The sequence below is a fragment of the Homarus americanus genome, unplaced genomic scaffold (assembly GCF_018991925.1).
Source record: "Homarus americanus isolate GMGI-L3 unplaced genomic scaffold, GMGI_Hamer_2.0 scaffold57965, whole genome shotgun sequence".
NCBI lineage: Eukaryota > Metazoa > Arthropoda > Malacostraca > Decapoda > Nephropidae > Homarus > Homarus americanus.
Window position 1 is genome coordinate 3,356,020 of NW_024725031.1, and position 16,150 is coordinate 3,372,169.

Sequence of the window (16,150 nt, forward strand, 5' to 3'; positions counted from 1 at the left end):
ACCACTCTCCCTGCTTACCTACCAGCCCCCCTTCCCACTGACTTAGTAGAGGAATTTGACGTAGCAAAACGCCTGGACAAACTAAAATTAAAACGCTCTACCACCCCCATTGACTTACCAATGAAACTATTCAAGGAGTTCTCCCCGGAGCTTGCTAAACCCCTCTGCTCCATCATCAATGCTTCTCTCAGTCAAGCCAGATGCCCAGCTGACTGGAAGACCTCTTATGTATCACCAGTGCCCAAGTCAACCAGCCCACAATCCTTAAATCAGCTACGACCTATTGCAATCACCCCAATACCCAGCCTAATCTGTGAAAGTTTTGTGTTTGACTGGGCTTATGCTGATATTGCAGGAGTCGTAGACCCTCAGCAATTTGGCAACATGAAAACTTCCTCCACCACTCACTGTCTTGTCAGCTTTCTCGATTACATATACCGCCATCTCGAGAAACGAAAAACGTCTGTAGCTGTCGCCTTCATTGATTTCACTAAAGCGTTCGACCTAGTCGACCACAATATAATCATAAACAAAGCTATTGACCTCGGGCTTCGGAGAAGTCTCATACCATGGCTTACAGACTTCCTCAGTGACCGACGCCAAGCTGTACGCTTCCGAGGGGCTGTCTCCACCTTTCAGTCACTCACCTGTGGCGTCCCCCAAGGCACCAAGATGGGACCACTCTGCTTCCTTATGCTCATCAATGATGCCCTAAGAGAAGCCCCTGCTCGCTGGAAATATGTCGACGACTCCACCATTGGGATCAGCGTCAACAATTCCGCTCCCAACTATACCGCCCTTCAGGATTTATTGAACAGTCTCCAAAACTGGGCCACCAACAACCATGTCACCATCAACCATACCAAGACAATGGTTATGCACATCAACCTCTCCTCCGACATTGTCCCACCTCCTTCCATTACCCTAGGTCCGAACACACTCCAGGTTGTAGATTCCACGAAGCTCCTCGGCGTCACCATAGACAACAAACTAAATTGGAAACCACACGTCAGTGAAGTTGTCAAATCCTCCAGTTTCCGTCTCCACCTCCTCCGCCGACTCAAGTCCCTCGGAGTTCCTGCACACGAGCTCCTCAGTGTATACACAACATTCATACTTCCCAAGCTCACCTATGCCTCCCCCACCTGGTCTTCCTCCCTAAATGCCACACAACGTAAACACCTAGAAAAAGTGCAAAAGAGGGCATGCAAGATTATTCTCTCCCCTTCCTACTCCACATATCAAGAAGCGCTCAACACACTGACCCTTTCGACTCTCACTGACCATCACCACGGCCTCATCTGCAAATTTGGTAAGAAGCTTCTACACCATCCCCGACACCGGCCCCTACTACCACCTGAGATCCCCTGTCCGAGAATTGCTGTTCGACACCACAACCGCATCCAGCCCATACGTGCACGAACTGATCGCTATAAGAACAGCCCAGTCCCAACCATTGTAAAAATTATCAATAACATGTAATAAATCAGTGTATTCACTCCCAGTAAACACTGCTCCCTACACTGTCACTATGTTGAAATGAACTGTAGTTTGAGCTGATCCCCATCTAAGTTACTATATGTCTTATTTGTGTCACTTATGTCACTTGTATATTATTTGTAATTCGTAACCCATTCCCCAAATATGTAACTGTATATTTTCAGCCTTCTGGCTGCCAAGCTCTTTCAATAAACCGTTAATTATTATTATTATTATTATTACACACACACACACACACACACACACACACACACACACACACACAAGAAGCACCTCACGGCTGAAAGCGAGTCAACAAAGAGGAGCTTCCTCTCTCTGTCTTGAAAATGAGCATCAATATACTAACCGCTATCATCACCATACTGGCTCCCAACTCCCCTTATTCTTACGTAAACACACAACCAATCCCTCCATCAGACACACACACACACACTCACTACAGCGGTGACAAGGCGTGATCAGATAGCACAAGACGCCCAGCCAAAATAGACCTGATCCGTCACCTCCAGAACACCTGAGTGACTCCCTCACCTGGCCTGGTCCTGACGTGTACACCTCTCACTGTACCTGTGTCTTAAACTGTAACTATAGCTCTCAGAATATCTAACCTAACCTAACCTAACCTAACTAACCAGGCTAGCCTAATCAAATCAGACCTAAAACCCTCCATATTCTATAATCTTATCCCTATGATCTTCCTATTGGCGGATTATTTTACTTCACGATACAAATTTTAAGTCTAAATCGACGAAAAATAAACACTTGTTCCTACATACAATTGTTCCCTATTGTTTCTAAGGGTATAAACGTAGGGTGTAGGAGTGAAGTGTTGGGAAGAAGTGTAGGGTGTATGGCTGCTGCACTTCACACCCTGCACTGTACACTCTACAGTCTACACTACACCCAGCACTAAGTCTACACCCTCTTCCGCTGCCAACAAAGACGTGTTTGTGTGAGTCAGGAGATATGGCGAGACTAACAATAGAAGCGTCCTGTCCTAAACTGGTCAATGCTGACTCTATGTTGTACTCTCTTTCTCTCTGTGTGTGTGTGTGTGTGTGTGTCCTCAAGCGGTTAAACCATCGCCATCAAGGAGTTAAACCATTGTCCTCAAGGGGTTAAGCCATTATTCTAATGGGGTTATGCTTATGGAGTTAAACTTTAACCCCTTAAGCTTAAAGACTGGTGACTGGGCCCCCATGAGCAAGTTTAGAAGTTATTATCAGGTATAGCAGCTGTGACCCCCACTCCCTAGACTATGGAGTTTCAGTGGAGTGTGGCGCCAATAAACATTCCGCACCACCGGCACCACACATCACTGAACCTCCACGACAACAGCGTCAAGGATCGAGTATCTGGACCGCCTGTGTGTATCACCACCACCACCTCCGCTGTTGTCACACTTGTCGTCTCAGTTTCGGCAGCGGATGACACTCACTCACCCAAGGCCTCACAGCACCCTCCGCCAGGGCTTGACGCTTCATGTATATTGACATCGACTGGGTGTGCTTCTCTGGTTTTCGTCTCAGCCTTCTGAGTGCACGAGAAGAACAACGCCGAGATAATGAAACACAGGGAGATGAGTCTTATCCTGGACTTCCTAGTAACTTCCAGGACAGAAGTCATCAATGACAGCATTACTGCCTTCGCTGTCTTCACCAGCGTCCGTGCTGAGCGTCAAACACCTCCATTCAGCTCACTACACATACCTACCACCTCTCAGATCCTGTGTTTCCATCGTCACATCGTCCCTCCCGTCCTAGTATACCCGTCCACCACCTCTGCCGACGACAAACACTCCACCTCCTCTATATACTTCGCTTACCCTGTTCATCAACTGTCTTACACATCTGATGCACAACTCGCAGTGTAAAACTTTCCTCCAACACTGGACGAGTTTTATTATCTCAGGAAGGTGCACATAGCGTCATCACGACGCAGTTATTGGCGGCACGAATCACCTTTACAAAGAACACCCTCCAGTACCCCTACCTCTGCAGATGTGTATATGTCGCACCTCGGCTACTGGGAACAATTATGTCGACAGTCCTGTACTGCACTGTGTGTAAACTATGTTGAAGTGTCACCTCCCATAACCTTCCTCACCACCTCTTTGAATATCCTGATACCTCCTACAAATCCCCAGCCGTGACGCTGCATGACAGTGTCGGGACCTGCCACACTTTACATTAAACAAATAAAACTGTAAAGGACCTCCCTACTATAACACTAATCACTCAGTCTCTATAATTTACGGATGTAATCAGTGGTTTTCAGGCAGTTTCTCCCTCACAGCATCTTAGTTTAAGAAGTTAAGCAAGTTGTTTGGACTTACTTCCTAGCCCCCATTAGTCCCTGTTCACCTAGCAGTAAAGTAGGTACCTGTTGTAAGTCGAAAGTTGCGAATTCGTATTCAGGGAGTTGATGGAGCTTCCAATAACTTGATGACATAAACCACTGACTCTTCAGGCTTCTACGCCCTTGACTCTTCAGGCTTCTACGCTCTTAACTCATAAGACATAAAGGCAAGCATGAACTTAGCATGCTTCCCTGTTGGGCGCTGTAAACGCTTCTGCGCTTCACCTTACACAATGATGTAGGGGAGTGCCCAGTAAAAAAAAAAAAAAGTTAAGCAAGAAAATCTAATGTTTATTCTGGGCCCTGCATTACTTCATGCTTCGACCAGCTCAGGGTGCAGAGGGTGCCTTGTAAACTAACCCCCCCACGTCCTCCTGTTCTGCACTGATATGGAGGCAAATCTGTAAAATTTGTCCAAGACTTTTTTTTCTGACCAATAAAACCCCAAATTTTGACGTAAACATTGAGCTGTAAAAGTCATTGGCCAGAGAGAAGTTAGATTAATTTTGTTTGGTCAGCAGTTACACTGTGAAGAGCTGAGAGGGAGGACAGAACCTCTACCGAGAGGAAGAAGACAGACCTTTGGCCTGTGTTGGCCGAGGTGATCACTGTGTATTGGGCTTTAAGTTTCTTGTGTCGTAATGTAGTGGTCTCTTGGTCTCAGCTGGTCTCTTGGTCTCAGCTGGTTTCTTAGTTTCAGCTGGTCTTTTGGTCTCAGCTGGTCTCTTGGTCTCAGCTGGTCTCTTGGTCTCAGCTGGTCTCTCTTAGTCTCAGCTGATCTCTTGGTCTCAGCTGGTCTCTTGGTCTCAGCTGTCTCTTAGTCTCAGCTGGTCTCTTGGTCTCAGCTGTCTCTTAGTCTCAGTTGGTCTCTTGGTCTCAGCTGTCTCTTAGTCTCAGCTGGTCTCTTGGTCTCAGCTGTCTCTTAGTCTCAGTTGGTCTCTTGGTTTCGTCTCAGCTGCTTTCCCTCTCTGTTATTTTTATCGTTTCATAATAATTATTTCTCGTCTATTGACAGCTCTTTGAGGTCCCTTTAATTTTAAATATCCCTTAAGTATATCTCTAAGTGGACCTTTAGTAACTGGAATCTAAAGGCAACAGAATATCGTCACGAGTAAAAATAATTAAACATAATCAAACGTATTTAAACACCATTAAAAACTAATTATTTCATCTTTACCTTCAGGGACCCATTTCTCAAAGATTTATTACACGTGAGTTTTTTTTTATCTTTACTGGGTAAGACAAATGCTTCCAGTTACGATGATTTTAGTGAGAATTTATCGTACGTTACGTGATTCAGATATTATAAGGCCCTTTGAGAATCGGGCGGGACCCCAGGTTGGGTTTCAGCTATACGTGGTAATGGTAATAGCCGTTTGTTTGTAGTGATGCCGGCTGAGTGTTAATAGGTGGAAGGGTACAGCTAAATGGCCGGGCCGTCGCGTTCCTCAGGGTAATTTAGATTAAGAAAATTGCTCACCCTCTTTGGCTTCAGATATCTAGGATGTGAGTCAGTGTCGATGGCCCGAGATAGACTCTCTCTCTCTCTCTCTCTCTCTCTCAAATATGTTAAGATATAGATTGTGAAATACCCTTTCCCTCTCCCTTCCTTCCTTTATTTCATGTTTCTCATCCATTTTGGTGTGGTGAGACAGATTGATCTGTACACCAATACAAAGCACGTTGTAAGAACGCGGTATACGGGGTGATCTACCGCCATCACAGGTCACGTAACTGCCGTACTCAGCAAGACCTCTTTATGGATCAACAACTTTACCCGCGACTCACCAGACCAAGAACGATATTGTGTATAGATTTTTTCTTAAACTTTGCTGCTTAATTTTTTTACAAACATTATATGTGTTTGTGATCTCTTTGTGGTTTGCTTGAACGATACCTAAATCTTCTCTTAACGTATGGCAAACAGCGGGCCAGAATGTAAACATGTGATCGGCTCGGTGCCAGACGTACGATGCAGCAGCTACCACCATAAGAGCTGTATTATATATTATCAGAATCATAGTTGAACTAGTTTATAGTCCCTACTTGAAGCTGAGAGAGAAATCTAAATTAGAATATTCACAGTCGAGTTGCCCTTAAGAGTCTCGCAGAGGCGGCGGCTAAGTGCGGCATCACCCATTGGAGTGAAGCTTAACCCATAAAGTTATTTTCAGTGATTTTATGAGAGGTACAGTAAAGTATTTAACATATATGAAAATTAGACTAAAATTAATAACCTCTTAAACATAAATTACTTGCTGGAATTATCATACACCAAACAATTATGACTTATAAAAATAACTATCAGTAAACGCTTGATATAACCTTCTTGCTGCCTTTTATATTATCCATCTATCTGGCCAAAGTTATCCATCTACCCTACCCATGTCGCCTCACCCATCACCCACCTGCACCATGTCGCCTCATCCATCACCCACCTGCACCATGTCGCCTCACCCATCACCCACCTGCACCATGTCGCCTCATCCATTGCCTCCTTCAGTTTTTCTCTATTTCTATCCATCCTTTTTATCAGCTTTTCTCTTAATTTTTGTCATTATATTCGTTACCATCGCTAATATAGTAACCTTTATCTCTGGTACAAAACACAGTAGTACATCTCCATCCTGGACCATATAGTAGTAACTTAACCTTTACGTTAGGTTAAGTTATTGAAGGTTACTTTGCGTTAGGTTGTTACATTAACATAAAGGTAGTTAATCATAGGTGAAATAAGATTGGTTGCATAATCTCCAGGTGATCTACTGAACCATAATCTCTTGATCCTAAAGGTAAGATAAATTATGACCTCAAACATTTTACCAGAGCCACAACTCACAAACTGTCGTAAAAGAAAACGAAACTCAGCCTCGTAATTCTTCAGTCTTACCCGTAAATTGACCAGTCACTACCAGACGATCACATGGCTCGACCACTCTGGGTATGCCTGGTCTGGTTTGGTAGAGTATGTCTGAATTTGGTCGACTATATCCGGTTTGGTCGAGGTTGGTCTGGATTATCGCTTCTGGTCGAGTGTTTCTGATCTGGTCAAAGGTATTTGGTCTGGACGATGGTGTCTAGTCTCATCTGTCTGGATAATTGCTCCTGGTTGACTATATCTGATCTGGTTGATCGCATCTTGTCGACCAATCTAAACAGCTCTGGTGAAGGTACTTTGGCAACCTGGAGCTTCACTTCACTTCTTGTTCTTCCCCTTCTTTTTCCTCTTCTACTTCCTCTTCTTATTCTCCTGCTGCTCTTCCTCCTTCCCCTTCCCATCCACCTCTTTATTTCTTCTTTTCTTCTTCTTTCGGTTATTTTTCCTTTTATTTTGGTAATTTTCGATACTTCATGGTCTTATTGGTGAAATTAGCTGGGAGGTGACCCCTTACACCACCTATGAATTTGTTCCATACCTTTTCTAACAAGACGAGGCTTAACAAAGGTGAATACAACTAACAGGCGTAACAGCTAAATTAAGACGAAACACAAAAGAAAATAACACCAAAATAATAGGGTTCCTGAGACTCTACCTTAATTAGCATTCATTCTACGACTGTTAGACGAGATTCACGTCTAAAGGATTCTCTCTCCCTTATTTATTTCTCCTTGTTGGTGAACGTGTCTGGTTAATGCAAGGTCTCAGCATATTTTGATGTTAGTTTTGTGCTGTAGTGTAAGTCAGTGGTCTTCACTAAGAGAAATATTCACCTTAAGAACATTTATAATTCCCACCCACGACCAGAAAGTTCTCAATTGCATTAAAACTTTTCCACAGAGTTGGGTAAAAATCGACTGTAAGGTAGGAAGCGTTATCTTTTTTGTGTGAAACGGTGGAAGCATTTCTTTTATAGTTTTTCATTATTATAATTCCCAATACCTGTACTCTGAAAATAATGGTTGGTATAGGTCGACACTTATTTGTTTATTGTAAATGTTTCTGCTAAGGTTATTACTTAAAAATCCTTTGTACTGGATCTATGGACCATTTTAATGTGATGTGTTCAAACTTCCGGTCCGCGATATTGGATGAGATGATACCTAAGGTGTAGATTGGGTGTTACTGCTCGTCAACAACTAAGGTCGTCTGTAAAAGTGCATTCTTCCTTAGTAAATACAATAGTCATTAACAATTAAAAGTTAAAAGAGAAATACGTCGCTCTGGTTTTAACTGGAGGCACGGAGCGTGAGGGACTGAATAATTCAACAATTGTGTTCGTTTGTGCAATTACTTGGTGTAGTAACTAAAATGACGGGGTCAAGCGCCCCCCCCCCCCTTTTCTCTCTCTCTCTCTCAAAAAATTAAGAAGTTTTGGCCATCTGCTAACAACAATAAGCGCGTGCGTGATAAATGACGTCACTTTGTAAGCAAGGAGAAGACTCAACAAACATTCTGTCATTCATGCACTAAGATCCAACTTATTCTCTCATATCTCGTCGCTTGAAAGCACCGAAATCTTAAAATTAACTCCACAAGAAGCACAAGCATTTCAAGAACAAACCATAAATGCAGACAATAAATGTGCCCAGTTGAACTTAGACAACCCCCAACCTAACCAGTCAGTGTTCGCCCGCTCTCACAGTTCCCGCATGGCCATAATATATTGTATGTTTGTGACTTGCCAAGACCAGTTACCTCTCAGATAGCTTTCGATCACGAGATAGAACTGTGAGATAACTCTGCTTTACTACCCGTCACCATAATGAACGGCCTGGTAGTTGTTGGTGGCAGGGAAGTATTAAAGGTGTCTGGCAGTCGAGTGAGTCAACACGCTAATCATCTACCTCAGTCAAGTGCTCGTATTCTTCGAGATTCCGCATCACCTGGAGATTAGTACTCCCTCCTCCACATTATTTCACCCTAAGATTAACCAGCCTACCACTAACCTAACCTGATCAATCTAACACTAACCTAACTTAATCTAATCTAATCTAATAAACCCTCACTTGTCCTCACTATTTAAATTTGCAGCCAATTACCTTTGAGAATTCCCCGTAACCAAACCCGTGTTTGTAAATATTCCGCTTTATCTTTTTGTAAATTCCTGCTAACCACCTTTCTTTTATTCCTCCCTAAACTACCCTCTTCAGTAAATATCTCGCTAAAATTCTATTTGTAAATTCCCACCAACTCTATTCATAAATTTCCCGCCAACTTGGATATAATACCAAACAATTTCAAGACCAACGGGGTAAACCGACTGTGCTGATTGGCTGAAGTCAGAGTCAACCCCACTTTGTAAATTTCCCTCCAATTTGGGTATGATAACAAGGTTGCTTACTGGTTGGTTTAGTAAAGTACAGCCTTATTGGTCATTGGGGGAACCCTAACGAGCCGACCACCTCATCCTTTTACCTGTCATCTTAACAAGCAAGGGAAAGGCCTTTCTTTTCTCGTCATTTTCACGCAGAGAGAGAGAGGAAGGGGGGGGGGGAGGAGGAAGAGAGATAAGAACATAAGAATGGAAGAAACTACAGCGGGCCTATTGGCCCATACTGGGCAGTTCTGTCTACACCCAACCCCTATCGCTCATATATCTATCCAACCTATGTTTAAAGCTATCCAGCGTATTCGAGTTAATGATGGCGTTTGGTAACTTGTTCCACTCATCCACTAATCTATTTCCAAACCAAGTAGAGTGAAAACGAGGGAGAGAGAGAAACATATACAGAAAGAGATAGCGGAAGAGAAAAACACCTAAAGAATGCATGAGAGCGCGGGAAAGCTTTTGCCTCATTCACTTCACTCCACGCAAGAACTGTTTATATACCAACCTATACCTACCTTGATTATCTCGCGCCCAACGCCTTAGAAATAGCCTCTTCGTGTGTGTGTGTGTGTGTGTGTGTGTGTGTGTGTGTGTGTGTGTGTGTGTGTGTTTGTGTGTGTGATCTTGAAGGATATCTCTGCTGAGATATTGACTCCACTTTATTCAGGTGTCTTAATATGTCTGTCGGACCTGTCCTTTCGTGTCTGTCTTAAATAATTGTCAGTCACTATATAAACTATTTGGTCTGTCTAGGTATGTGAGATGTTGTATTCTTAGGATGGTTTCAGTCGATTTAATAAGCTCTCTTTTCAGTAATGTGTGTTGCTTGTATAGGGGAATACAGAAGTCCTTGAGTATGGTCGTCATTTTACATCGTTATTCCCACTTTGGTGTTGTTTTCAGTGATTGGTCAACTACGACGCCCAGGTCCTCTTACTTAACTTTAATTAAAGTTAATGAGTAAAACACACACACACACACACACACACAAGTAAAAAAACGCAATTGTTCAATCCCTAACAAACTATTTTTCTCCACAGGCTGACGAGCGAGGCGCTGGAAGTGATGTGGATATCGTTACCAGTGATGGCTTCCACTCCCTCATAGCGGTAATATCCATCCATTACGCCACTTTGATTTGGCAACATTGTCCTGCAAAACAAAAACACATCAGGTTTTTGTTGATGTTTTTGACTTCGTATACTGAGTATCGTGCTGAGGATACAAAATTTGACATACATTGAGAATGATGTCATACGATCTTGTGAATCGTTGGGAATTTTGAAACAATATTGTAGTGCTGTGAGTCAGCGAGAAAAGCTGAATAATTTTGAAGGAAATTTGTGTGCGAATGATTTGTATTAAGAATTTTTCACATGTACATTTCTCGAATTAAATACTGGTTATAGAAAGAGAAGAAACTTAACAGTGAAACAGCAAGTTCACAAAAGACCAAAAGAATAACTCAGCAAACTAGATTAAGTCATCGTACTCACGAGGATAAGTCATCGTCCTGAAGCGGGTGATATTTCTTAATTGTATGACTCGTTTGTCAATTACATTGTGTAAATACCAATATCTTTAGATAATATTGAAACTTCAACAAACTTATATAAACTTCATCTAACTGTAGTTTACCTAAGTGAAAGAGAATTCAAAGATCATTTGATAAAACAAATATAAAGGTTTGGAATATTCTTTAAAAAAACACAGAAATTCCTGATCCCCGAGAGAACCACAGAACTTCCTGATCCCGGAGAGAACCACAGAACCAGAATATCTTGCTCAAAGAACGCGTCGCTACTGCAGAAGAAAGAAGAAAACGTGTAATTACGAAAGATGAAGTAAAATGAAGGAGGAACTAATCATCACTGCAGTAGCAGGAGGAGAAACGTGTTGAAGAGGAGGAACGTGTCACTCCTGTTGAGGAAGAGGAGGAACGTGTCACTCCTGTTGAGGAAAAGGAAGAACGTGTCACAATTGTAGAAAAGCTGAGAAACGTGGCATCACTAAAAGGGGAAGGAAGAATAGAAAACTTGAAGGAGGAGGACGGAAGGAGGAAAGAAAGAAGGAAGGAGTCTCCCCGCCGCCTGCACGAGACTGCCTATGGCGGTAAGTAACTCGAATGTAGGGAAAAAAAAGTTACAATTTAATTAGGGTTTCATATTTAAACATTTTGAAAAATCGATACTTTCGGAGAGTTAGTTTTCAATGACCAAAGGAAATAATGAAACCTAACCTAACCTATAATGATATTCAAATAATATGTGACATACTTTCCTGCGACTTTTTTTCGAGCTAAAATTGTGACTTTTTCTGTAGATTTCTTTTCCCGTTCATCAAGTAACACAAATGGGCTCGGAGTCTTAGAGAGTCTCACGTTATATTTCTTCCTCTCAGTAGACACAAGATAACACTTCAGACTACAAGAGAACCTCAGTACATTTCTGGAGACATTTTTGATCGCGAGAGTAAGACAGCCTTTACACATTTTCAGCTTGGGTTGGAGAATGTAACAAACCTATTGTGATGATTTGTTTATCTATATGTTTACGTAATTATCTAGTTATTTATTCTGTGTGTTTATTTATATATTTGTTTATTTAAAAACGTTATTAAAAATACTTTCCGGTTTTATGATGAAGAATTTAAGTTATTAAGAATCTGGTGTTTGTTTCATTAGGGATGAGTCAGCTGTTTTCCAGTCTGGTGGGGGAGTGAACATAAAGTTGGCATCGACTGGGGTGTGACCTCTGTGTTACAAGATGGTCTGGATGATGGTAAAAGCGGCTAACAAGCCGATCAGTGGCGAAGAGGATAAAAGTAAAAGTAACAAGTGATAAGAATAAACGAAATACCTGAAGATTAGAGACCCCAGCTTATTTCACCTGAATATTGACTACAATAACCTAACCTAACCTAACCTAGCCTAGGTTGTACCAACAGTAAGGAGGTGTATCACATGTCTTAGCGGGACGAAGAAACAACATTAACGGAGAGCAAAGGTGAAAAGGACCTGGGTGTGTATGTTGGCAATGAACTGAAGTTCTCGGACCATTGTGAGAAGAAGGTGAATCAAGCAACTAAGCCAGTGGGTCTTACACATAGGTAGCTCAGGTCTCTCGTAATGCTCTTGAAAAGTCAGGTACTTCCTCGTCTGGAGAACTATCACCCCGTCTGGTCCCCGAGATACGCTAGAGACTGTCAGTTGATTGAAAACACCCAAAGGTGGGCCAACAGACTGGTGCCTGCGCTTCGGCTCCTCAGTTACCCAGAGAGATTATAACGCCCGCAACTGCCTATCTTATATTACAGACAGGCAAGGGATGACCTAATAGAAGTTTATAAACGCCTCAGAGGACATTACTCGGTCGAGTATCCATATCGGAAGCTAGCGGACATCCGCCTCACAAGGGGTCACAGCTCAAGGTTGAAGAAGCCATAATTTCAGAAAACTGTAAGGGGTAACTTTTTCGGAGTGAGAATTGTGAACTCTTGGAACAACCAGTCAGCGAGTGTTGTGATGGCACCGAATGTGAGCTGTTTCAAGACCAGACTTGACAAGCACTGGAGCAGGTTCAGATAAATTCAGGAGCCAGTGCTTGCTCAGTACTTGCCAACAGTACGCAACAGAGACGTGATCGATCGCTCAAGCGACTAACGAACCGATCAGTGGCGAAAAGGATAAAGTATTGGTCAAATTATAGTAGAGGGCATAAATAGTTATAGGACTTTTTTGTTAATGGTAAAATGCCCCAAAAGAGTCAAAGAAGAAAATCGTATTATTTTTTGTCTAAAATTAACATTAAACACAAAAAGCCTATATTGTATCTAATTATGTCCTCTACTATAAATTGCCCTAAGTGCTAGCGAGTGTTCTTCACGACAAACGTCCTTGACTTAGAGTGAAACACCTCATTTTATCTCCTTTTCTTTCCACCCTACGAAGTCATCATCTATATATAACAATGTTTTGATGGTAAGATGCTCGTTCTCGGTACAAATCATCCATCATTCGTTATATTGCCTTTTTGTTAAATTCGAGTGGTTCAACAAGCGAGAGTAAAAATATATCTCCGTTACCCCTGACATTATGGCGGTTTTCTATGAGTCACTTACTCCTTAGATGTTGAGTAACAATACTAATAATAATAACTATTCCGTAAAGTTGCCATACAGGTTTACAATTGGATACGTATGTTTATAAACTATTCAGGTATACAGTTCAGCATGAATATAGACAATGCAGGTACAGTATAAGGTAGAGGTAGGTCGTGGGAATATACTGTAGTGTGTGCCGAGACAGTGCAGGTAAACAGTAAGGCAATTTGACCACGGATAACTGTTAGCTGCTTATACCCAGGGGGGGTTATAGTTGAAATAATACTGTATATGTTTGACGCTTACCAAATAAGGAAATTCAAAACCATATCCTGACACAGTGAAAATACAGTACAGTATAGTATAGTACAGTACAGTATAGTATGCTCTTGGAACAATCTACCATAGAGTGTTGTGACGGCACCGAGTGTGAGCTCTTTCGAGACAAGACTTGACCACCACTGGAGCGGGTTCAGGCACATTCAGGAGCCGGTGCATGCCCAGTACAGTATTTGCCAACAGTGCGTGACAGAGACGTGACCGATCGCCCGGGCGGCTAGTGAGACGATCTTTTGGTGAAGAAGATAAATGAAAAGGAAAAGTAATCAGAGACGTGACCGATCGCCCAAGCGGCTAACAAGCCGATCAGTGGCGAAGAGGATAAAAGTAAAAGTGGCGAAGAGGATAAAGGGAGAAAAGAAACTGTTTTCCCAATCTACGGGATCATTATTGTTCCTTAGATTTTGCCAAGGCTTTTGGCAGCGTACCCCACAAAAGGTTGAAAATCAAACTGGAAAGGTACGGAATTCGGGGAAATGTCCTGGAATGGATAGAAGGCTTTCTACATGACCGCAAGCAGTGTGTGGTGATTAATCGCATGAAATCATCGTCCGTACCTGTCACAAGCGGGGTATCACAGGGCAGTGTATTGGGCCCGCTGTTGTTTGTTTGTTTCATAAATGACATGCCTGACGTTGTACACTCCTCCATACAAATGTTTGCCGATGACGCCAAGTTATTTCGGGAAATCAAAAACCATGCGGACTGTGAAGAGCTGCAGAAGGATCTCTGTGAACTCCAAGAATGGTCAAAGAAATGGCTGCTGAGATTCAATGTCACGAGGTGTAAGAGGATGCACCTGGGGCGTACCATCGGTAAGGAGGCGTATCATATGTCCCAACGGGATGAAGAAACTGCACTATTTGAGACTGAATGTGAGAAGGACCTAGGTGTGTGTGTTAACAATGAACTGAAGTTCTCGGGCCATTGCGAGAAGAAGGTAAATCAGGCAAATAAATTATTGGGTTTTATAAGAAGGTCGTTCAGATATCTAGACGGTCCGTCTCTCGTAACGATCTTTAAGAGTGAAGTGCTTCCCCATCTGGAGTACTGTCACCCCGTCAGGTCCCCGAGATATGCTAGGGACTGTCAGTTGGTTGAAAATGTTCAAAGGAGGGCCACCAGACTGGTGCCTGCACTTCAGCACCTCAGCTACCCTGAGAGATTGGAGCGCCTTAACTTGCCTAGCTTATACTACAGACGGGCAAGGGGTGACCTAGTTGAGGTGTATAAGCATCTCAAGGGGCACTACTCAGTCGAGTGTTCTTACTTGGAGCTGGCGGACGCTCGCCCCACACGGGGTCACAGCTCAAGATTGAAGAAGCCACAGGTCCAGAAAACTGTGAGGACAAACATTTCGGAGTGAGAGTTGTGAACTCTTGGAACAATCTACCAGAAAGTGTTGTGACGGCACCGAGTGTGAGCTCTTTCAAGACCAGACTTGACCAACACTGGAGCAGGTTCAGGTACATTCAGGAGCCGGTGGATGCCCAGTACTTGCCAACAGTGCATAACTGAGACGTGACCGATCGCCCAAGTGGCTAACGAGCCGATCAGTGGTGAAGAGGATAAAAGAAAAGAAAAAGAGTATGTGAGAGGAAAGGGCCACCTGATGCACTGTACATTGCTGTGAAATTATTTGTCTGTACAGTACGGTACTGTATGTATTTGATTTATATCGTCTTTGTGTAAGTATTTCGGTGCTTCATGGCCGGGTACTCCTTCCTTAGAACAGTATATAGGAGCTAAAGAGAATCTGGTTTGGCGATTATGCTTTCGTATATCACTGCCTTTGGAACTTTTGTGTGTGTGCGGGAGACGTTAACAAGTATGTTATGTGTGTATAGGAAACGTTACTAGTGTGTTATGTGTGTATTGGAGACGATAATAGTGTGTTATGTGTGTATTGTATAGGAGATGTTAATAATGTCAGTGGTGGGCACGGTTCCGCTAACCGCTAATTAGCGAAGCCAACTTTCTCGTTAGCGGATTAGCGTTTTCGCTAACTTTGGAAACCATTAGCGGACCAATTAGCTTCCTCTAAATTTAGTTCCGCTAACAAAATTTATACATGTTTGTTCCTGTCTGTTGTAAGCATGTGACGCCGCGATGCTTGTCTCCAACAGCCAGTCAGGCACGCTTGGCTGACTGCGTGTTATTACGTGCAAAGATATCTTGAGGGCCAAGAGAGCCACCCTGTCAGATGGCAACTTTGAGAGGCTGATGTTTATAAAGGGCAACCAGCATCACGTCGAGGCGATGGAGAAGGCCCAGCCACTGCAGCCGGAGTGAATGGAATTTTTCGATTATTAAAGTTTAATACTTTTTTTTTACAGTAAATAAAGACTGTCAGTGTATGTGGAAAGAATCATAGAATGTAATTGTAAACTAATGTATAATTTCATTTCTCATTTATTTGTTAATTTAATTAGGATTTTTTTGTGTCAATATATTTGGTTATGCTAAGTATTGCATAAGTTCATAACCAGGATGTCATCCAAGGTGTGCGCCAAATAAAATTTTCTAAAAACTTACTTTTCATTAAAGTTTAGAATTTTCTGTTTATTTACATGACTAAGACC

At 42.6% G+C, this 16,150-nt stretch overlaps 1 protein-coding gene across 2 annotated transcripts in view; it reads left to right on the forward strand.

Annotated features, from left to right (window-relative positions):
* LOC121864646 (zinc finger protein 385D-like) overlaps positions 1-16,150 on the forward strand; it is a 119,716-nt gene that overhangs the window by 67,607 nt on the left and 35,959 nt on the right. For both annotated transcript variants that reach the window (XM_042363768.1, XM_042363767.1), the window contains one exon: positions 10,169-11,240. In XM_042363768.1, the coding sequence (XP_042219702.1) occupies positions 11,235-11,240 (6 nt within the window). In that variant the 5' untranslated portion in view covers positions 10,169-11,234. The remainder of the gene's footprint in view (positions 1-10,168; positions 11,241-16,150) is intronic.